The sequence below is a fragment of the Oncorhynchus mykiss genome, chromosome 2 (assembly GCF_057628025.1).
Source record: "Oncorhynchus mykiss isolate SJ-2025 chromosome 2, ASM5762802v1, whole genome shotgun sequence".
Lineage (NCBI taxonomy): Eukaryota > Metazoa > Chordata > Actinopteri > Salmoniformes > Salmonidae > Oncorhynchus > Oncorhynchus mykiss.
The window spans coordinates 32,965,519-32,989,098 of NC_143023.1; the positions used below are offsets into that span (position 1 = coordinate 32,965,519).

Consider the following 23,580-nt stretch of genomic DNA (forward strand, 5'->3'; position numbering starts at 1 on the left):
GGATGTAATCTTTCAAATGAACCAGGCCCTGTATTCATGAAGCAATCTCGGTGCCCCCTGTTCATGCAATCATACTAATTACGTTAAAAAAGGCTAAACTGATCCTAAATCAGTACTTCTTCTCTGAAACACATTATGAATACAGGCCCTGGAGTAGGCCTGCATATATCACTTATTTTTAACTTCCCATGCAGGAGCATGCTCTCTGCATGAAAAAATATTTATATAATCTTAACTACTGCAAACGACAAATAAAACTATTTCAAAATCTCAAAGAAGGGATAATAACCTCCAGGAATGTGGTGGGTGTTAAACTAGACAGATACAGCTGCAGCACCTTATGTCATCTGTCTCAAATGAAAGGATGGATCCAGGAACAGGAAACTAGGGGGTTCTACTTTCATCCTTAACCTCAGGACTCATCAATTATGCCAAGAAACAGCTTCACAGCAGGTGGTACAACAAAGATTGTGTGCCTTTTCAAGTGTTGTTGGGGGAGGGGGGAGGGGGGGTGGGTCTATTTCAGGCTAAGGCATACTACTTACTCATTATCTGGGCAAAAACCTAAAATAGTTTTTATTTATATGATGAGTTTATATATAGAAACATTAGGCTGCTGTGCATTGTCAAGGGGAATATGCAAAAGATGGTCATGGAAATAATGTTCAATGATGGTAGTGATGATGATTATGATTATCCTCGTGTAGGTCATCAAGCATTCCACACGATGTCGCTATTCTGCATTAGATTCCTTTCAAGTTCAAAGGTTAATCAGCCAGTAAGTAATTTCCTGTACAACATTTTCATATATATCAAGCCCTTACACAGTAATCACCTACTCGTTTCACATAAAGTATAGCATAGTATAATTAATATAAAATCGGCATTTGCCAATGTCAAGAAGGGGCGGGTCGTTCAAAAGGGACTTTCCAGTTGTGTACTTTCGGTTTTATTATGAAGCACAATCATCAACTCGAACGTGGGGTCCTCAAGTCTAGTCGCAGGCTGTTGCTGTATAACTAAATTAATACGAAGATTGCCCTTTATATGATATGCGTGTGTAACATAGAACATAGGCTAGATCTATTCTTAATAGATATAGGCTATCGTTTCCTTGACATTCAGAAGAAATTGCAACCTCATTCGTAAGAGCCCACATGCAAACGTGAGTAGTTTATATTTTTAAAAATCTATTTAAACGTGTTATATTGTGTTATATATTACAGCATGTGTTGTTACAATTCGTCATATCCTTCATGAAGCCAAAAAGACTTTGAAATTCACCTAATTGAAAGTGAAAGTAAAAATTGAAGCATAAGATAACAGCTGACACGCTAGCACCCAATGTTGTCCCTTATTAGTCGGTCAGCTGTTTTTCATTAAATGGTCACACTCCCTCCAATATATTCAGATAATCTATGTCCCAGGGGTTTAATTTGGATTTTGTGAGAACTAATTCCCAAATTGCCACTTTTTCCATAATATGCTATAAATAGGTCTATGTGCACATTTCATGTTCCATATGCTATCCCACTTAGTCCTCCTCAATTTAACCCCTGGATATGATGTTCCTCAACCTCATTATCTGTCTCTCCCAACCTCCTGTTCTAGAGCCTGTTCAGAATGCCGAAAATGAACTTCTCTCCGCTGCTCTTCCTGTGCATGGATGTGTGTGTGGTGCAGACAGTCCGCTTGGCCCAACTCTCCCCTCTTCTCCTCCACCATCCCCTCATCACCTTGTGGGGTGGAAGCCTGCTCCGTGCCGGCCTCCACCTCTTTCTCACCTTCAAATTCCCTGGAAGTACCCCATGGATGAGCAGCTTTGAGGGGCTCCAGAGCATGGGGGTCCTCTGCTTCCATTGCCCACTCTACATCAGCCTTCTCTGGGCATGTGGCCAGTCCATCCTGGGGCAACTATGGGGATGGCACTCCTGGCAGGGGGTGCGTGACAAGTCTATATTGCTATAATTATGTTAATATATATACCCTTTTTTGTTTTAAAAATTGACAAACCAAACAGACTAAAATCACTTGTTTTTCAGCTACTTCAGGGCTACTGCGTAACAGTCGTAGCATGTTTGTACTGGACACGCTACGTCCCTTCTCTTCTTACCAAGCCCACCAAGGAACCACAGAAGAAGACTGGGGCCTCTCTAGAGAAACTGATGGGATACATGAAGCCTTATTTCATACGCTTTGGAGCCGTGCTGAGTCTTGTCGTCATCTCCTCCCTTGGTGAGATGGCTATTCCCCACTACACCGGCCGAATGACAGACTGGATTATGAATGAAGACGAGCCTGAAGCCTTTACTCACGCCATCACGGTCATGTCTCTGATTACAGTCATGAGGTATAGTACAGCATATATCAATCATTGGTGATACGATACTCTTGAGTCCTTCCAATTGATGCTCAGTGTTTGATACTACTGTTTAATTTGGAGGTTTCAAGGGTCCTAATCACTTCCACAGGGCATTTATTGTATGATACTGTAGTAACGTGTTTATTTGCCCTCCTTCTCCCATCTCTATCATTCAGTGCTGTGTGTGAGTTTGTGTGTGACCTCATCTACAACATCACCATGAGTCGCATACACACCTCCATCCAGGGCCTAGTCTTCCAGTCGGTGCTGAAGCAGGAGATTGCTTTCTTTGACACAGCACAGACAGGTGAGTCACATCTCATTGCAATCTACAGGTAACTGCCTAAATAAATTAAACACCAACATAAAGTGTCTTAATAGGGCGTTGAGCCACAACTATCCGCCAGAATAGCTTCAGTGTGCCCTGGCATAGATTCTACAAGTGTCTGGAACTTTATTGGCGGGATTGGCACCATTCTTCCATGAGAAATTCCATAATTTGTTGTAGGGATGCACCGATATGACATTTTTGGTCGATACCGATGTCCGATATTTTCCTTACCAAAAACAAACCCGATACCGATAACCTATATTTAAAATTTTAGCAGCCTTTTAAGCATTCTAGTACAGTTAAATAGTTGAAACCAAGTGTCATGTGTTCATTTGTTCAGTTAGGAACAGATTGTTTAATAACTTGTAAATTAGAAAAATTCATCATCCATGAATGTATTTTATCGCACAACAGATATTCATGACAAATATTTTTATCTGCCCCGCATTACAAAGATGGTTAAGTTGTTGATGGCTCTTCTTACTATCCCATCTTGACTGTATGGAGAAACTTAAATGCTTTACAAGAAATATTGGTGAAGCTGCACTGAAAAGGTGCTTACTGTCCACACTAGTACAGGGAGCACCAACATACTTGCACGCAGCTTTAGCTAGGATGGGGAAACGGTGCTTGTTCCTTCCCCAGTATCCAGGTGCATCTTCATTCCTGGGAATAGTAGGTTCTGTCAGGAAAATGTTGGCCGATGTAGTAACAGAAATTGAAAATACAATGCGTCTCTCTCTCTCTCTCTCTCTCTCACACACGCACGCACACGCACACACACCAAAAAGTTATTTTGTTGGCATTTACGTATCTCCTCATTACCAGTAAAACATAATCAAAACCTATTTCTTTCACTTACTTGCTGTGCTGTTTCGTTGTTCATTTGTTCAGCCGTTTCATTCTCAACCAGGATTTTATCATACATGTCAAGCAGTGACGTTTCAGCCCTGTCTGTCCGTGGCCTCTTCTGTCGTGGGTCCTCTTCTTCGGTGCTCACTGTCACTGTGTCCTTTTCCATCTTGTCCAGCTGTGTCAGTAACATTTCATGTAAACCCTGTTTCTTGTCTGCATCGAAGTACGGTCCTTGTACCTAGCATCGTGCATGTTGGCGACACAGTAAAGAGGCTCAGAGAGAATGCCACCAAATTGCTTGTTCACAGCGTCTATAGTAGAGTATTTTTTGCACGTTTTAACTCCACTGTCTGTGTCGGAAGTTTTGTTCAGCAGGTGTTTCAATGCCATGACAGATGGTATCACGTCTGCTGCAGACACAGTTGAATAGCTTATTTCTCGAGTCAGTTGTTCGAATGGAGCTAGGAGTGTGTTCATGTTTTCAATGAGAGTATCTGGTTTGTACGGATTGTTGCATGTAACTCATAGACAGCTGTGTACACGCCAAGCACTCGTTTTTGTTCCAGCAGGTTCTCCATCATGTAAAAAGTACTGTTCCATCTGGTGGAAACGTCTTGCTTTTATGCCTTTTCGTTTTCACTCCAAGCTGCTCCTGTATTGCTTGCAGGCTGTATGCCAGCTGTGAGTGTTTAAAATGACCAACTATCTTCCTACCTGTTGCCACTGTGTCAGAAATGCTGCATTGGACCAAAACACCTTCGTTCACAGCCAGTTTCAGCGTGTGTGCCATGCATGGCAAACTGGCGACTACGCATTCTTCCGAAGCCTTTGTCATGTTACGTGCATTATCACGTAGCACAGCGTGTACTTTGTTCTTGGGGATTTTCCAAGTTTCAAACATTTTCTCAAATGCCATTGAAATGGCAGCAGCGGTATGAGAAGCAGCACATTCTTGAGCATGCAATACGGCTTTCCTCAATAGGAAATCCTCATCGACCCACTGTGCTGTCAGACTCAGCATGCTCATGGGGCTGATGTCGCTGGTCCAAATGCCAGTCGTGAAGCTAATAGCAGCGACGCCCATAGCAAGTAGCTTGTGGATGTGCAATTCAGCAATACTGTGTAACTCCGGTAGGGCAACATCTGAAAAATAGCGTCTACTTGGTAGTGTGTACCGGGGCTCGAGATGTGTCATATATACACATATTCATATACATAGCTCATATATCAAGCACATATATTAAGCCGCCTGACTCAAGTCATTGCACGCACCCCTGTCCAAACAGGAAGCACCCTACCCCCAACCATAAACTGCCCCTCTCAGTTCTCCCTACCTCACGATCCCCTGACACACAAATACCTTCTTGCATAAACACACACTCCATCCCCCCTCTACTGGTCGGGTGCCCAGAGCAGAAGATTCTGCTGTGCACCATTGGGGCTCCTGCTCTGGCTGCAGCAGGTCCGCCTCCAACCCTTCGGGACCATTCAGAAGGCGACACGACAAGACTCCACCTACATCATTCTTTGTATAAAAACTGTTGTAACCTTTGTCTAAGCCCTTTTTCAGCTAACTCCATTTTGAGCTAAATGAATCAGGTCCGTGCACGTTAAACTGCAGGACAAGATATCTTTTGACTCAATAAACTGCCTTTTTGTTACAACTGAAATCCACTCTGTCCAGCGTCCATGATTTGGTCTCACTCTCCTGTAAGTTAATCATCAACAGATGCTCGACCAGTCGGTGAAAGCCAACATCATCCACAACAGAGAACGGTTGATTATCAAGGGCAATTCATTCCATTATCTTGGCATTAATGCATTCCGCCTTTGAGTTGTCTCGCTGAAATTCTCTTACTCTTTCAAATGACTGCTCGACTTGAACTTTTTTTTCTGCTTTTGTTCCAAGTAGTCGCTGAACGTCTGGGGTGATGCACTTTCAAATGAGTAATTAGGTTTGTGGTATTAAAAGATTTCACTTCCTCCCCTCCTCTGGAAATACTAGCAGCACAAACCTTTTTGTTATCTTCCTTTGAAACTTTGAAATAGATTCACAGCGCAGTCATCGTGGCCTAGGTTAGGAACGCTGTGTTGAACATGTAGCGCTGTATTTTTCTTGGCATCCTTACATCACCTGCACTTCAGCTTTGACCTCGGCGTTAAACTAGATGTTGGCATTTTTGGCTAAAATCGGCCAATTCCGGTGCATCCCTAATTTCTTGTTTTGTTGATGGTGGTGGAAAACGCTGTCTTATGCGTGTCTAATTGGGTTGAGATCTGGTGACTGAGACACACACATAAACCTCCTATGCTCTTTGAGACCTCTCTTTCAAAGTCACTAAGATCTCTTCTTCTAGCCATGGTGGCCAAAATAATGGGTAGCTGGACATATTTATACAGACCCTAAGGATGTTCATTGCTTAATTAACTCAGAACCACACCTGTGGGGAAGCACCTGCTTTCAATATACTATGTATTCCTCATTTACTCAAGTGATTTCTTTATTTTTATCAGGTTTGAAGGTAAGACCCAGATGCAGACTGTGTCGGAGGAACAGTGTTTATTACAGCAACAGGGCAGGCAAACGACAGGTCAAGTCAGGCATGGGGTCGATAACCAGAGGAGTGGGGTAAAGGTACAGCACGGCAGGCAGGCTCACCCAGATGTTGGTAATCCAGAGGTGGGGTAAAGGTACAGCACGGCAGGCAGGCTCACCCAGATGTTGGTAATCCAGAGGTGGGGTAAAGGTACAGCACAGCAGGCAGGCTCACCCAGATGTTGGTAATCCAGAGGTGGGGTAAAGGTACAGCACGGCAGGCAGGCTCACCCAGATGTTGGTAATCCAGAGGTGGGGTAAAGGTACAGCACAGCAGGCAGGCTCACCCAGATGTTGGTAATCCAGAGGTGGGGTAAAGGTACAGCACGGCAGGCAGGCTCACCCAGATGTTGGTAATCCAAAGGTGGGGTAAAGGTACAGGACGGTAGACAGGGTCAGGGTCAGGCATTATACCAGGGGATAATGTGGAAGATGGGCGACACCTGGAGGGGGGTGGAGACAATCACAAAGACAGGTGAAACAGATCAGGCTGTGACAATTTTGGCAGTTACCTGTACTTCACCTTTCTTAAATATATTTTTATACAGTTGTTGGGTTATTAATTGATTAAGCTAATTGATAAACACATACTGTATGTCCAAAGGATATACCCCAGTTATTTTTAAATGAAAAGGAGATTATCTTAATAAACATGAGTGATCAGGTCAAGAGTATTGTGCGGATCTTTCTTTTCTTCAAAGTGAAGAGGATACCTTTATGCTATATATGTATGCTTTACGCTATATATATGATATATATATTTGCACACCGTCCCCTCCAAGGGGCTAACTTAACCTATGACCTTTGTTCCAGGTGACCTTGTGTCACGCATCACCACAGACACCAACGACATGAGTGAGTCTCTGAGTGAGAAGTTGAGTCTGCTGATGTGGTACTTCATGCGGGTCACTTTCCTCTTCATCTTCATGCTCAATCTCTCCTGGAAGCTGTCCCTCTTCACCGCTATGGGGCTTCCTATCATCTGGGTCATACCAAAGATATCCGGCAAGTGGTACCAGGTACAGGAAATCAGACCTTTTTCTAACGTATTGTAGTGGAAGTAGCCTGGTCCCAGATCTGTTTGCGTCTTCTTGGCAAAATGTATGGGGTGACAATGACAATAAGAGTTGGCTAGACAGCATAAACAGATCTGGGACCAGGCTATAGTGGGGGTAGTTTTGTGAACTACTGAACACTCCCATGAGTAACCTTGTCTGAGAGTTGCAGTTTTGTGTTTGCATACATCTTGATTCTACAAGTTACAGTCACCAAAAATAGCACTAGAGAGCAGACAGAACGTTACCTGACCAATCAGAAGGTAACTGTGAATTTTGTTTTTGTCCCAGGAGCTCGGTGCGAAGGTTCAAAAGTCACTAGCCCAGGCCAATGACGTTGCCACGGAGACCTTCTCCTCTATGAAGACAGTACGCAGCTTTGCCAACGAGGAGGGTGAGACAGAGCGCTACAGGAAGAGGCTGGAGAAGACCTACTCTCTGAATAAAGAGGAAGCAGCAGCCTACGCAGCTTCAACCTGGACCAATAGTGTGAGTCTCAGCTTCAATTGTAAACGGTCACAGGGTGTGAGCAATTTATCCTAATTCAGTTCCAAAGAGCTTGGATTGCACATTGATTCATGAGGGTACATTAATTTGTCTGTAATATGGGCCCTGAGTTTTTCCTGGCCATGTGAACTGACAAGGGAAAGCTCTGGACAATTGTTATAGACTATAACTACTGTAGGTCACAGAGTTTTTCCTGGTTACATGATCTGGAAAACTCAGAGCCCTGGTCATAATCAATAGTAACCCCATCTGTCTCCCTCTCAGATGTCAAGCCTGTTCCTGAAGGTCAGTATCCTGTACTATGGCGGTAGTCTGGTGACAGGGGGGACCGTCAGCAGTGGGGACCTGGTGGCCTTTGTGCTCTACGAGCTCCAATTCTCCTCTGCTGTGGAGGTAAGGCCATAGATTAACAATCTCCATCCAATCTACCCGCAGCCATCTTATGTTTAATGCCTACTGCCAAATCCAAACAGACCTAAATGTACACACCCTAACAAGGCACTGCCAAGTTGTTCTACAGTAAAATAGGTGTCATAATGATTCATTAGTATCACAACATTTTAATCATAACTAGAGTTTTGAGTAGCAACATTTTGACAGTCACTTACTGGTGTCGCTTTTACACGTCCTGTCTGACAGGCCGTGATGTCGTATTACCCAAGTGTGATGAGGGCAATCGGTGGCTCTGAGAAGATATTCGAGTATGTGGACCGACAGCCCCAAGTTCCTCCAGAAGGCACCCTTGCCCCACAGAATCTTGAGGGACATGTTGAGTTCAAGAATGTCACATTTACCTACCCTACCAGGGAAGATACACCGGTGCTCAAGGTATCTACAGTATATTTACAGTATACTGTATACACATATACTGGATATGAATTAAAATTACATATATATTCAATTACAATTTCTCTTAATCTCTCAGGGCCTGTCTCTGGAGCTGAGGCCTGGGCAGATCACTGCCTTGGTGGGGGCTTCTGGAGCAGGGAAAAGCACCTGTGTGAGCCTGCTGGAGAGGTTCTACCTGCCCCAGGAAGGAGAGATCCTATTGGATGGACAGCCACTGCACAGCTACAAGAACCAGTACCTACACGACAAGGTCATTATGAACAGCAATGGAAGCAATGTTACTCTTCTCCTAAGCCATATTAGTGCATAACATAATTAGCTACCAGCCTTTAAAGAAAAGTACATGATCACAATGTTTGCAAAGAAGTTATTAACCAACTAAAGGCATTATCTAAATGAATAATTTCTCTCAGATCAGTGTGGTGAGTCAGGAGCCGGTGTTGTTTGCTCGTTCTGTCAAGGAGAACATCAAATATGGCAGAGATGATGCCACTGATGAGGAGATGTACCGGGCTGCTGAGCTGGCAAACGCCCACAAGTTCATCTCTGACCTGCCCAATGGCTATGATACAGGTATGTCCCAAAAGATGAACTCATATCTACTTCATTCTGATAGGATTGGTAATATTGTTTCTTTGGGGCTTTGTTTAGTCCTTACTGATAGAAAGTTACAATTTTCTCTGCATAGCTTTGACTTTGAACTGTTAGTGCTTTTCCTTCCTTAAACTACTGATGACACGATTGTAGTGTATGTGTGTTATTCAGCTCTACTGTTCATACTTAATGGTTGTTCTTTATTCCAGATGCCGGGGAGAAGGGAGGCCAGGTTTCAGGAGGGCAGAAGCAACGCATAGCCATCGCCAGAGCTTTGATCAGAAAGCCTCGGATTCTAGTGCTGGACGATGCCACCAGTAACTTGGACACAGAGAGCGAGCATTTGGTAAGAGAACTCTGAATCTTGTTATCTTTCACTGACAGGTCTATTTTTGGGGGGGTTAACCAGTTTCTGTTGATCATCTACTCATAATATAACCCAATGGAGGCTGTTTCCTTCCCTAACATGACTAATTTATTTACAATGTATTGTAATCTCAGCTAATCTCTGACAGTTCAGTGGCTTTAATTCAAACATACTCATCATGTTTCTCTCCATGTCCTTAGGTCCACCAAGCTCTGCTCAAGGACTCAAACCCCTGCTCAGTGCTGCTGATTGCTCATAAACTGAGCACTGTGGAGAAGGCCAATCACATTGTCGTTCTTGAGGAGGGAAAGGTGCTAGAGGAGGGGAGCCATGTTGAGCTGCTGGAGAAAGGTGGAACCTATGCTGACCTGGTGAACAAGCAGAACACTGGCTTCCAGCGCAAAGAAGGGGAGGAGCTGAAAAACTAAAACAGAGGCTCCAATCCCATGACACTTCTCAATTTACACTGAAATCCCACTCTGCCACCATCTCACATTTTCAACATTATTACCTAATATTTCTACTGTATCACATATGCTTTGCAAATACTCTGAGATCATAGCATCAAACTTTAGTTTAATTATCTCCCCTAAGTGATTTTGAGGTACTCAAAGAAAAAACGAATTACAAGAACAGTCCTGTAATATAAAAGGTTTCATGCAAAGAGCACATTTCTATGTTCAACTTTCTATTTGCACTATACTGCAACTTAAGTATTCTTAATGCCCCAAATGCATTTTGTATTTATTTTTACATTTATTTTTGTTGAATTGTTCTCCCACATTTGTGTTATAACTATGTAAATAGGGATCCCAAATAATGTTTTGTTTTCTGTGTACATTGTCTCTAAGGCAGTACAATACATTGGCAGTTTTCTGTTCTGTGTTAATGACAATAAACATTCTGCTCTCTGAAATAATTTCTTCATTTAGTATCTGTATGTGGGGGAATGGTTACATAATACCCGCAAGTTGATCTGTATTACAGTGGGAAACTCCACATCTCATGCTTTCACTTTTACTTTTCTTTGCTACAGGCCTAGATAATGATATCAAAGTCGAATCGCATACAATGACCTCCAGCAATACTGTTACTGTTTAGAGGGTATTTCAATGAAGGCAATACGATGCTTAACACAGTGGCAGTTTCATAACAGTTGCAATAGCATAGTTTTAGGTCCACAAACGTACACACTGCTGGAGCAGCCAGACCCTGCAGCAGTAGCAGCACAGACAAGGGGTAACCCATGTCACAGGGGCTGAAAATCTGAAGCATCTGTTTAAAACGTATGTCAACACCAAATAAATCCAGTCGCTGGTAGAGGGAGAGGATGGAACTAGGTGAAAATGTGCTGACATTCTGCAAATGTTCTCATCGATTAAACATCTGATCTCAACCCTTTTAGCTGTTCCCAAAACTGAAATGTTACGAACATAGTGCACTATGTGTTATAGACTTGACGCTTAGCGTAAATTAAAAAAACATTGTTTAGGAGTGCACGGTCGAATTGAGTCGGTCTCGGTCCATGCGCACTTCACAGAATGTACACTAACGAAAATATGCAAATACATGAAACAAACGTACCAAATAGGATCTCGCTAGCTCGTGGCTTTGCCCACCTTGTTCTGCGCACAATTTAATTTGCTCACACTGTCAACGACTTGGGTTAGTAATAAATATATTTGGTAGCGGGTCCATCACAGCTAAACTGTCGTATCACCATAGCAACAGTATTTGTTTCCCCATTAGCTTTTGTTGAGGCAGAAACTATTCCATGGGGTCCGAAAAAACACAAAACATGAGAAGTAACAAAACACTGGTACACTGATAGACAGTCGCGCACATTTTAAACACAACGATATATAAACAATAAAAGTACAATAATTCAAACAATACAAGTAAAACAAATAAGTTGTGTGTGCATGTGTTTGTCAACGCCGATCCACGACATGTTTATTCTTTTTTTTAAAGGTAATTTTGCTGTTAGCTTGAGTAATTGGAGAATGGAATCCTAGCTCTGTGTAAACCTGTGCATTGTCGTGAATTCGTTTTGGATTTGGGTATTGTGAAGAGACCCCTGGTGGCATGTCTTGTGGGTATGTATGGGTGTCTGAGCTGAATGTTATTTGATTATGCAGACAATCTGGATTTGGCGTATTGCTCTGTTTTGAGCCAGCTGTGCTAGGTCTTTCTTTGCAGCACTTGACCATATTACCAGGCACTAATCAAGATGGGAAAAGACCAGAGTCTGAACAACTAGTACAGTTGATTTTTGTGTAAAAAAAAACGCAGAACATCTAACATATTTTCATAACAGACCAGTTGCAAATTATTTTAAAAATAGGGAAGAGTAATGGCTCAATGCAGCTGCCCTAAGGGACACTATGATGCTAGAGAAGCTTCCATTGAAGAACACTCCCTGGGGTCTATTGGATAAATAACTCTCCAACCATATTGTTTCAGGTGATGTAAAGCCAAAGCAAGTGATGTTATTGATCCTAAATAGTTATTGAAGAAACTCAAAGACTGCACTGAAAATAATACAGCTCCAACTATCATATTATCCATTTATTTTAAGCAATCATCTGTCATCTGAGTCAGTGCAGTACAAGTTGAGTGCCCTTCTCTATGCATGCTGAAAGTCAGTAGTTAACTTGTTCTCTGAAAAATCAGTTTACTAAGAGCAGGCAGTGAAACTGATTAGGTGGCTATTAGAGCCAAAAAAGGCTGTTTTACTATTTTTAGGCAGTGGAATTACTTTAGCTTCCTTCTATGCCCGTGGACACCCTTTTTAGGCTTTGGTTAAAGATATCGCAAATAGGGGTGGCAATACAGTCTGCTACGATTCTCAATATTTTCTCATCAAGGTTTTCTATACCGGTTGGCTTATCATTATTGATGATAACAATAGTTACACTAACTTCACCAAATTCAAAACAGCCATCATTCTCTTTCATTATTATACATTTTACACAAAAATATGATGGTTCACTGACCAATGTTTTCATTTCACTTTTTCCACTTCACTAGTGAAACAGTCATTGAAATGATTGCCAATATCAAAAGATTTAGTTATAAATTACCCATCAACTTCAATAAATGATGAAGATTAATTGGGTATTCTGCCCATGTCATTTAAGGTACTCAAAGTTTTTCACTGTGTTTTATGTCATTTATCTTGGTTTGGTAGTTTCTTATTTTTGTACATTTCCCAATTTACAGTATGCCAACGAATCAGCTGACCAGCCTGACTTGTTTGCCACCTCTTTTACACCATTTCTTTGAACTATACAATTTTTCAATTCATCATCAATCCAGAGGGCTCCAACAGTTCTCACAGTTAATTTCTTAACAGGTGCATGCTTGTCAACAATTGGCACGAATAACTAACTTCCAGTGGATTCACTTCTTCATACACATCTATGGGAACTGATATTGCTTTAGAGCAAAGCCCTGCAGCATTATTGAAGATATGATCAATACAAGTGGATGTCACAGATCCAACACTATTGATATGCACTCTAGTTGGTTGAGTAATACGCCTGAGTCATATTACAGGCATTAGCCACAGTTAGAAGCTTCCCCTTGAGAGGACAGCTTCCCCTTAAGAGCACCCAGAAAAAAAATACCTATCTGTTAACATCGCACACACTATCAAGCATTGCGCACATATTTAGATGAGGCAGATGAATTTGCAATCTTCTTATGGTCCATCTGCAGCTTTTTGGTGATTTTTCTCACTTTCTCCATCAAGGTCTCTGGAGACTGGAACACCATCCACAACAATGTTATTCCTCTTGGATTGTCCCTCTAGATATGTATCTGTAATTATCATTCACATACAGTACTGTCATCATCTCACGTGGACTTAGTTTATCATCATCTTGCAGCAGGCAACTGCAATTGCTAAAATGCCATAGATTTTTTATTTTATCATGGCAAGTCAGTTAAGAACAAATTATTATTTACAAAGACTGCCAATTGCGCGCCACCCTATATAACTCCCAATCACAGCCGGTGATTGAGAGCAGCATGGATTCAATGCAGCCTGGATTTGAACCAGGTACTGCAGTAAGCCCTCTTGCACTGAGATGCATTGTCTTAGACCATTTTGCCCATTGGATTGTGGAACCTTCAGTCTACCATAAGGACAAAGCCTGATTTTCCTTTCCTAATTAATCATGTGACTTTTGGCTAAATGTCAGGTTTAAAAATATTCACTTTCAACTTAACCTGAGTTATGCTCCAACCTAGTGACTGAATAAAACCTACAACTGTGGCTGATACAGCCAATGGAGTGGGGTCTGAGGCTGCTAGACTTTTAAGATGCACCCAGGGGAGGTTGCGTTTTATTCATCCAATACATTGCAATTCTAACGTTTGGCAGGGACCTTGGCCCATAAAGGCTGGTGATTTTCTGGCTATTTTAGCTAGCTACCGTTAGCTACTTGGGGCTAAACATTGGGAAATTAGTACGCAGTCATGACATGAGGAAGACCTACCACCGGTAATAATTGTTTTGTATTTAGAATTCGGAGTAGCTCGTAATAAGCATTCGGTTTCGTAAACGTAAAGATTGTAACGGTTATATAAACAAATCATCTGTGTTGTTTTTATCTGACTAGCTAGATTAGCCGCCAAACTAAAGGAACAGGATGTTTTTCTTGCAGGGTGTGACATATTAAATTACAGACAGCGTGGATAGCCAAACATAATCTAGCACCTATGCGGAGTAGCCAATCGGAAGCAAGTATTACGAGAAGTACGACAGGAATTGCACGGAAACGACACGTGATATGTTTATAAAGCGGCAGGCCGAAAGCTTTTCGGCGCCATTTCATTGTAGTACTGTTCGGTTTTTATTTAGTGGAACCGTAACAGTGGACAAATTTGGAACATAAAAAGAATCCGGATCCATCCTGATGGAAACGGCCGTTAACCCGCCCCTTGACAGGTACCTTTAGGAACATTGTACCTTCAGGCTCGGGTCGGAACTGATTTTGCAGGCTTGAAAATGAACACGAATCGGGACTGAATGGCTAAACCTAGTTAGCTAGTATTCACTGTCGGTGCATCATCTAGCTAACTAGTCTTTACTCAACTTGGACACCAAACAATTAAAACATTCCCTTGGCTAGTAAGATGTACATATAGAGATGTTTTTGTTCCGAACAACCCCTTAATTAGTTATGCAGCGAGGGTGGATATTGCCATAATGTGGGTCAGCCTACTCAATAACTTAGTGCTGGGGATTGTTTAAAATTGGCTGTGGTGATGAAACGCTTCACTGAGCGGCACTGCGCCACCGCCATTTTCCTGCTATAAATCTTAATGACAGAGAAATAAACCGAGATAGGGCCGCAAATGTGCAATTTATTTGTAGCTTATTCCGTTGCTCTAACCCGTTTGTTTACTTTCTGATGTTCGCTAGCAAACGTTAGCATCCTGGCTAACTAGCTTGGTAGCTAGCTGGATTCAGTTGTTGACAAACGATGCGATGGTTCCAAGCTAGCCAGCTAAGTTAGCGTTTCCACAAATGGGGTCTCACGTAAACAAGCTAGTAACAAGAGGAGCTGATTGGATAGTTGTGCAAGGGTTTAAGTCACAGGAGTTTGAAGGTTTTGACTGACGATCCTGAGGGTCTGTTTTGGCGTCGGTGTGTTTACAAACACTCATAAAAGGCGGGGCGACGACACTGACCCCACGCAATAAGCGCAGAAGCCTCGCCTCTCTGCCGGCTGAAGTAATTGCCACAGTTAAGAATTAAAGCATATCACAATTTAACTAGCTAATGCCTTTGATTATAGCCTATTACCGGTTAACACCCACAAATCAATGTTAATTCAACGAAAATACTTGGGAGGTTAGGCTAAGTATAACAAACACGCATAGAGAGGGCAGTAAACTGGTCAACATACTATCTATCCGTCTTATTCCGGGTTATCAAGGAATAATATTACTAATATGTTGACAGATACTCGGCAGCTCTTTCCCTTTTCTTCAAAGGGGTTAACTTAACAAAGCCATGTTGTGTTGGTGTGAAAAATCAGCTCATGAGCATTGCCTACTTTTGTGTCAGTGGGATGGCATGTGCTTGCTGTGAGACCTGGGGTGACTGGGATAAAAATCATCAAAATCTGGTCCAGTGCAAAAGATGGAAGCGAATAGAGGGAGAACCTGCATGTTTTCACTATTCTATCACTGAATGCAAGTTTAACTGCCATAAGTGCTGTACAGTATTTATGTTTAGTACAGTAGTGCTTCAATGCAGCCCCAGTGATTTTCCCATCCAGTGATCTGTGTTGCCGGGGCTGTGCCAAAAGTGGCAGCCTGTTGATAGAATCCTCATTGCATTGGTGAGGGAGAAGATGGCGAAGGGCCTGTGTTTGCGAAGGGTTCCTTCCTAATGCTTTCCTGCTTGAATTGTAGGGCAATGATGAAATATCGCAAATATCAAGCACATTGTAGCTTACTACTTTTGAAATGCCAGGGCTGAGGGATAATTTTAGCATATGAATGAGTTTTCTGCCCAAATGTATCTCTCCACTAATACACCCCTTTCTGTCTTCCCACGGCCTGTCCTGTCTATCCCACTACTTCAACCTCTCCCACCCTCTGTTCCTCTCTCCTGGTCAGCATCTCTCTGGGAGTGGTTGGGCTGTCTGGCGGCGGGATGGAGCACCATGTCTCGGGCCCAGGCAAGCGCATGCGGAAGCCCTCGCTGCTGTATGAAGGCTTTGAGAGCCCCCAGTTGCCACATGCGCCGCCCCCTCCCCCGGTCCAGCCCCCCGTCAGGGACCCCGGCCGGCAGGGTTGCATGACCAACCAGCTGCAGTTCCTCCAGAAGGCTATGATCAAGTCCCTGTGGAGGCACCATTTTGCCTGGCCTTTCCATGAGCCAGTGGATGCCTTCAGACTCAACCTCCCAGTGAGTTACACTGTTTGTCTATAAACAAGTGTAGAGATTAGTGGTCACCAACATTGGTCCTAGAGAGCCATAGGGGTTGCAAGCTTTTGTTACAACCCACCACCATGTAGGCCTACACCTATGAGTGTTTGTCCACAGTTGACATCCTTGTCACACCACCATTCAACAGTCGTTACTCTCGTTTTCTTTATTCTGTTCTTTCTTGCTCTACTAGGATTATCACAAGATCATCAAGCAGCCCATGGACATGGGCACCATCAAGAAGCGGCTGGAGAACAACTACTACCGCAGCGCCAGTGAGTGCATGCAGGACTTCAACACCATGTTCACCAACTGTTACATCTACAACAAGGTATGGCCATAATTTTTACATGTGTAGGTCAGGCTAATGCATCAATGACAACGGACCGAATATGTTTATCATAAGGTCTTTCCATATTCACAGCAACTGTAGATGTACCGGTGTTAACTGGATTTTGATTATAAAGTGCCAGTGGCCTCTTCTCCTCTCCCAGCCCACAGATGACATAGTGCTGATGGCCCAGTCCCTGGAGAAGGTGTTCCTGCAGAAGGTGGCCCAGATGCCCCAGGAGGAGATTGAGCTGCCCCCTCCTGCCCCCAGGGGCAAGCCTGGCAAAGGAGGCCGCAAGTCCAACAGTGAGTCACTCTGGAGAATGTGGTGGGGAAAAGAACGTAAGGGCAATGTTCAATGAAGAGTTGGTGAATGTACTGTGTATGTTTGGTTAAATATGAGTTGGAACAACCGTGTTTAACGTGTAGTTCACTGTACATTTTTGGCCATAATATTCTTGGTAGTATTACCATTATGTATGTGTTCTTGTGTCTGATTTTTCTCTGTCCATCTTTCAGTGTGGAAAGCTCACCAGGTCCCTGCGGTGTCCCAGTCAGCATACTCCCCCTCCTCCTCTGACACGGGTGACTCCGACACCCCCCCTCAGACCATGCTGCCCAAGAGTCTGCCCCCCACACAGCTGTTGAGCCTGCCCCCCACACTGCCCACCGCTAAGGTACCACACCTCACTTCACTAAGACCTGAATAGGAACTTGCCATAGTACTGTACATTGTATTGATGCTACACACTTGTTGCTGCCTTCACACTGTATATAGGCTACAGAACCTCCATTGACAAACAGAATACCATACTGTAACTTCTCTCTCTCTCTCTCTGTGTACAGAAGAAGGGAGTGAAGCGGAAGGCGGACACCACCACTCCCTCCAACATGATGACCATGCCCTTGTCCGTAGGAGGTGGTCGGATGGTGGGCCTGGGAAAAGGAGGCCACGGGCAAGGCCTGAGCCACGACCCCTCCACTCTCTGCCTCACCTCCCTGGGGGACATGGACCCCCCTCCCAGCCTGGTTAGAGGACCCATGGGCCCAGGAGGCCCCGTTCTGCTCCAGCCAATGATTGCCGGAGGTGGGAAGACATTGGCTCGGCGCGGGGGCAGTGGACGCCCCATCAAGCCCCCCAAAAAGGATCTGCCGGACTCTGTGCAGCCCAAGGCGCCGCGGCGGGCCAAGTTGAGCCAACAGCTGCGTTACTGTAACAGTGTACTGAAGGATCTGCTGTCCAAGAAACACGCGGCCTACGCCTGGCCCTTCTACAAGCCAGTGGACGCCTCGGCCCTGGGCCTGCACGACTATCACGACATAATCAAGTGCCCCATGGACCTCAGCAACATCAAGGTCCGCTTGCAAGATAGAGATGTCGCACTGCCGTGACTCAATGAGAACTGAATGTGGCTGAAATACACAGTTCATAGATTACCTCATATCTTCTCAGATTTGTTTTGCGTGGATATCTGTCACAGTATGAAACCAAGGAGGCTTATCCTGATCTGGAGTCCTCTCCTTTATCTGTTGGAGTTTAAAACAGTCTCTTTTCTCTCCTATCTTTCTCTCAGAGGAGGATGGACAGTCGGGAGTACAGGGATTCGCAACAGTTTTCCGCTGACGTCCGACTCATGTTTTCCAACTGCTACAAATACAACCCCCCCGACCATGACGTAGTGGGCATGGCCCGCAAACTGCAGGTGAGCTTGGTTCCGTCACCACAACTCACCCTGGAACCCTTAGTTCACCTTTGTTGCCAGACCTCTATGTCCACTTCATGCTCAGTGGGTTTTACTTGCAATGACTGCGGTATGTGGTCGTCTTACCTACCATGGCTGAACGCACTGACTGCAAGGCACGCTGGATTAGTCTACTTAATGACTAATATGTCAATCGTTTTGGTCTCCATTTCCTCTGTTCTGTCCCTACAACTTTGTCTCTCGTGATAAGTGTTATTGTTGTGTAACAAAACAAAAAGGAACATGATGCACAATGGTGTTAAAAACAAGCTCTTCACTCACTCCGTTTTGTCCGTCCATCCAGGACGTGTTTGAGTTCCGCTTCGCCAAGATGCCGGACGAGCCCCTCCAGCAGGCTCCCCCCAAGTCCCGTGGCATGGGCGGCAGCATGGGCACTCACGCTCACGGTGGAGGTGACTCCTCGTCTTCGTCGTCGTCGTCGTCCTCCTCGTCAGAGAGCGAGCCCAGCAGCGAGAGCGAGAGCAGCCCCAGCTCGGACAGCGAGGAGGAGCGAGCACACCGCCTGGCCGAGTTACAGGACCAGGTGTGTACACAGGTAGACTCAACCCCCCCCGTTCACCTAACACACTGCACCACACACACCTAACACACTGTACCACACACATAACAGGCCTGCTTTCATCTACACATCACAAGCATAGACTGCATCAAGAGTTTAGACTTCTGTCCGACACAGGGTTTTCTAATATTCTGACAAATCCATGCTCGTATACATACTTTCACTCATTTGGTGTACATGTTTATACAAGTACTCTGTCTGTGTTCAAACATGCATGTACATAAGCCTGCCTGTATTTTCTCACTATTACACTAAGGTAGGCCATCATTGTAAATAAGGATTTGTTACCTACTGACTTGCCTTGTTAAATAAAAAAAATATCACAGTATTCCATCATGACCTAGCCATATACGTGAAGTGTATTTGTGCAGTTGAACACTCCACCTCTGGTCTGACCCCCGGTCACAGCTCCGAGCCGTACACGAGCAGCTGGCAGCCCTCTCCCAGGGTCCAATTGTCAAGAACAAGAAGAAGAGAGAGAAGAAAGACAAGAAGGAGAAAAAGAAGAAGAAGAAGCCGGAGAAGCGAAGCCGAGGACGGCCCAGTGCGGAGATAGGGGGTGAGGACTGGGAGATGCCGACGGCCAAACCGATGAGGACTCCGAAGAGTAAATCCAGTAGCAGGAGCTCAGCTCCCGCCTCCTCACAGGGCAAGAGAGGCCCCGGCAAGAAGAAGGGCAGCAAGTAAGTACATATTGACCTCAAACACGACCTTTCTCTTTGCTTTTACTCAACTTTTCGATCTGTGATCCATGTCCTCCATTTCTCCTACCTTGCTTGTTTCAGTCTCTCATTTTGTAGACTTTCACATTGCTTCCTCTTTCCACCTTTTCTGTTTCCTCCCTTTGCTTTTTTCATGTTTCTTACACCATTTTCTACTTCCACTCTTTCATCACATTCCAATTTCCAACTTGACCTGTATGTCTCTAGAAACTGCAGTGGGGTCACAAAGTACAGATTATTGTATGGGACTGTATATCAAGTTCATTTTGATAAGAGATGAAAATGTAATTAATTGAAGGTGATATGTTGATGTAAAAATGTAAATGTACTGAAATGTAGGTTGTCATTATATTTTGGGTGGGATCACGAGAAATAATTGGGTCCCCACAAGTTCGGGCACGAAAAAATGGTCTCCCTGCTGGAAAATTTTGCATACAACTTCTTTAGTACTACTCCACAGTCTCTAACACACCGCCCCCCTTTAGAAACACCAAGAAGTCCCAGGCTGCTACCATGCCCTACTACGCTTCGCCTACTTTCTCCATGCTGCCCCACTACGACTCCGAGGAAGAGGAGGAGACGTCTCCCATGTCGTACGACGAGAAGCGCCAGCTGAGCCTGGACATCAACAAGCTGCCCGGCGAAAAGCTGGGCCGCGTCGTCCACATCATCCAGTCCCGCGAGCCCTCGCTGCGCGACACCAACCCAGAGGAAATCGAAATCGACTTTGAGACGCTCAAACCGTCGACGCTGCGTGAGCTGGAGCGCTACGTCATGACGTGCTTGAGGAAGAAGCCCCGTAAGCCCTATGGTGAGAGGGAACAAATAGCGATAGCTAATGCTAGCTGTGGTTAGCTAGTATGGTGTAAAGGGGGATGTGTCATGTTGTCACTGCAGACACTTGCTAATGCCATGTTATGCTACGAACTGGTGCTGTGGTGATAATGCTACATGCTAGCGCTCTGGTTGACTAATACCATACAAAAGGAACCAGTCTTTCACTATGGAATGTTTTTATATGTATGTGTGGGCTGAGTATGTAACCTGTCCTCCTGTCTATGTCTTAACAGTGAAGAAAGGGGGCCCCGGCAAGTCCAGAGAAGAACTGACCCTGGAGAAGAAGAGGGAGCTGGAGAGGAGGCTGCAGGATGTCAGCGGACAGCTCAACTCTGGCAAGAAACCCCAGAAACCCAAGGGTGAGAACCACAGACACACGGAGCTGCTTTTGCACATGTAGCATTTAGCATTGAGATAAATGCTAATCCTATTCCCACTTTGTCTCTCTCTCGCAGCGGAGAAGCTCAGTGGCGTGGAGCCCCATGCCCAGCCCTCTCGCCTCAGCGGTAGCAGCTCCAGCTCAGACTCTTCCTCCTCCTCGTCATCCTCCTCCTCTGACACCAGTGAATCAGACTCGGGTTGATGAGACAGTGGGAGAGGGAGGGAACCCCCCGTAGAGCTCAGGGACATGCAGCAGCCCCAGGACGAGGTCTCCTGGGACGGTCTAGGGAGGAAGAAGAGTGCCCCTCCCTCGAATGGCACCCCAGCACGAACACTCCAAGATGATTGATGATGATGGTGGGATTTGTATGCAGGGTGGAGGACGCGTGAAGGTCACTAAGGATACTCAAGACCAGAAACATAGAGATCAGCCAGGTTCAAGAACAGCTGCCATGTTAGCACCTTTATTCTCAATGTTGGTAATGTAACAATACGAGAGCGCCTCTGACCGTTCGCAATGAAATGACCATTCAGGATAATGTGTATCCAAGTCTTTACTGGTGTCAACAATTTGCATATCTGCTTTCGCTGAACATCTTCATAGGTTTTGAAACTATCAGGAATCAACAGCACAGCGGAGAAGCGTCTATCACTTAGCAACAGCTATGGAGGAGGAAGTGGCTCTCAGAACGTTCAGACAGAAACCGCATCGGCCCAACTCTTTGACTCTGCTCAAGACCCCCCAACACAAATGCATTGTTATCCCTCTCCTCCCTGTGTAAATACTTGTACAATTGATCTATGTTTCTTTTATAAAGAATAATTTTATGGTGATCCCCCAAAGAGGGAGACTGTGGAGTAGTGAAAGGATGTGAGATGTGCCCAGCACCATGTTGGACACTTCTTGATATGCACTCATAGATTGATAAGAACTGAATGGGTATAAGCAGTATGGCAGAAACCCCACTTGCCCTCCCAGAAGCTATGTGGAGTGAGTATTGTAATGCTTCACACTTATCTGTTTGTTCACTACGAGGCCGTCACTGTCTAGTGGTTGATTTTCAGATCAGATTTTCAGACTTATGTATTTTCTGTCAAGTCTTATAGCTGCAGGCACGAGTCAGTACATTTTTGTTGTTGCTGTCTGTGTTTCATTTGAGATCTGTTCTAACCGCTAACAGACCTACGTTCAGCTGGACATAAAGTTCAGAGGCAAAAGGAGAGTTTTATTTCCATTCCATATGTTACTCTTAAGAGATCTAACTACTGAAACGGTTTTCCTTGACAGTGAGATTTGTCCTACTACATGTACGACACTCACCATTTAAGAAACAGCCCGGGTGTCATTTCTCAGGAAAGGAGTAGGTTTCTTGATGGTGACACTGCAGTCTTACAATCACAGCGGTCGTAGAAGCTGATTGGTTCTTCAGTTCTAAGCAATTCCGTTAACTCTGCTTAAAGGAAAATCCCAATCAATCATTTGGTATTTGTTTCATTAGTCCACTGTTGATGCAGTTCCACAATGTTTTGCATGTCAGCCATCAAGTTTTCAACATAGAACTTTCAAAATACAGAAAGTGTCACAGTATGATGCGCTTTGCAAGCTAACTGTTGGTTGGATGTTAAATCATCATGCACACAGGAGTAGACGTCCTAAGTTGAAGTTTGGACCAAGAGATACATACACCAGATGAGATGTACAGAAGTTAGGCTGTTAGATATCGAAGGAAATGTGTGTGTGTGTGTATATATATATATATATAGTACTGTATTTCAGTGGTCAAATGATCATGCTTCTTTCTGCCAGTGAGTATTTTTTTCCCCCAGTCTTTTCTTTTATACTCCATTTTTATCCTCCTCCACTTAGTCATGCTTTTATTCCAGAACATGTCCTGGACATTGTTTTGCCTCCTGGTTGACTGAATTGCTGCCTCAGGAGCATGCCACTCATTTGAAAACTGTATATATTAAAATGAGACCTCTTCTATAAAGCCTTTTATATTTGTTTGCGATAATGTATACGCAGTACACTCCTATTATTTATACAGTGCCTATGGAAAGTATTCCGACCCCTTAACCTGTTCCACATTTTCTTACATCACAGCCTTATTCTAAAATTGATGAGGAAAACAGACAATTTAATCAATCTACACACAATACCCAATAATGACAAAGTGGTTGTTAGAAATGTTTGCCAATTTATAATAATTTTAAAAATCACATTTACATAAATATTCAGATCCTTTACTCAGTACTTTGTTGAAGCACCTTTGGCAGCGACTCCAGTCTTGAGTTGTATTGGGTATGACGCTACAATTCTTCTCCGCAGATCCTCTCAAGCTCTGTCAGGTTAGATGGGGAACATTGCTGCACACATATTTTCAGGTCTCTCCAGAGATGTTTGATCGGGTTCAAGTCCAGGCTCTGGCTGGGACATTCAGAGACTTGTTCCGAAGCTACTCCTGCGTTGTCTTGGCCTGTGCTTAGAATCGTTGTCCTGTTGGAAGGTGAACCTTCAACCCC

General features: G+C 44.1%; 2 protein-coding genes across 3 annotated transcripts; both read left to right on the top strand.

The window, feature by feature from the left end:
• The first annotated feature begins 735 nt into the window (after positions 1 to 735).
• On the top strand, positions 736 to 10,432 carry tap1 (transporter 1, ATP-binding cassette, sub-family B (MDR/TAP)). Its single transcript, XM_021559784.3, has 12 exons — positions 736 to 1,165; positions 1,612 to 1,941; positions 2,043 to 2,350; positions 2,539 to 2,669; positions 6,958 to 7,163; positions 7,491 to 7,688; positions 7,971 to 8,099; positions 8,346 to 8,534; positions 8,632 to 8,805; positions 8,969 to 9,128; positions 9,359 to 9,495; positions 9,717 to 10,432. Exons 2-12 carry the CDS (start codon positions 1,624 to 1,626, stop codon positions 9,942 to 9,944), a joined length of 2,178 nt encoding a protein of 725 aa, XP_021415459.1. The 5' UTR covers positions 736 to 1,165; positions 1,612 to 1,623; the 3' UTR covers positions 9,945 to 10,432.
• A 3,841-nt stretch (positions 10,433 to 14,273) lies between these two features.
• On the top strand, positions 14,274 to 23,048 carry LOC110487876 (bromodomain-containing protein 2). Of its 2 annotated transcripts, none has more exons than XM_021559809.3 (12): positions 14,274 to 14,470; positions 16,153 to 16,444; positions 16,659 to 16,796; positions 16,960 to 17,101; positions 17,315 to 17,472; positions 17,642 to 18,151; positions 18,370 to 18,498; positions 18,842 to 19,081; positions 19,526 to 19,800; positions 20,325 to 20,650; positions 20,910 to 21,035; positions 21,132 to 23,048. In XM_021559809.3, exons 1-12 carry the CDS (start codon positions 14,439 to 14,441, stop codon positions 21,257 to 21,259), a joined length of 2,496 nt encoding a protein of 831 aa, XP_021415484.3. In that variant the 5' UTR covers positions 14,274 to 14,438; the 3' UTR covers positions 21,260 to 23,048. The 2 variants fall into 2 exon arrangements, with proteins under 2 accessions (XP_021415484.3, XP_021415470.3); XM_021559795.3 differs by having other exon boundaries at positions 14,276 to 14,470; positions 18,842 to 19,093.
• Positions 23,049 to 23,580: the final 532 nt, after the last annotated feature.

Coding starts and splice junctions, on each gene's coding strand:
- LOC110487876 (XM_021559795.3), top strand. CDS start 14,439: ATGGAAACGGCCGTTAACCCGCCCCTTGACAG. Junction 19,801..20,324: donor GGCAAGAAGAAGGGCAGCAA/GTAAGTACATAT, acceptor GCCCCCCTTTAG/AAACACCAAGAAGTCCCAGG. Junction 21,036..21,131: donor GAAACCCCAGAAACCCAAGG/GTGAGAACCACA, acceptor TCTCTCTCGCAG/CGGAGAAGCTCAGTGGCGTG.
- tap1 (XM_021559784.3), top strand. CDS start 1,624: ATGCCGAAAATGAACTTCTCTCCGCTGCTCTTCCTGTGCATGGATGTG. Junction 1,942..2,042: donor GATGGCACTCCTGGCAGGGG/GTGCGTGACAAG, acceptor CTTGTTTTTCAG/CTACTTCAGGGCTACTGCGT. Junction 2,670..6,957: donor CTTTGACACAGCACAGACAG/GTGAGTCACATC, acceptor CCTTTGTTCCAG/GTGACCTTGTGTCACGCATC.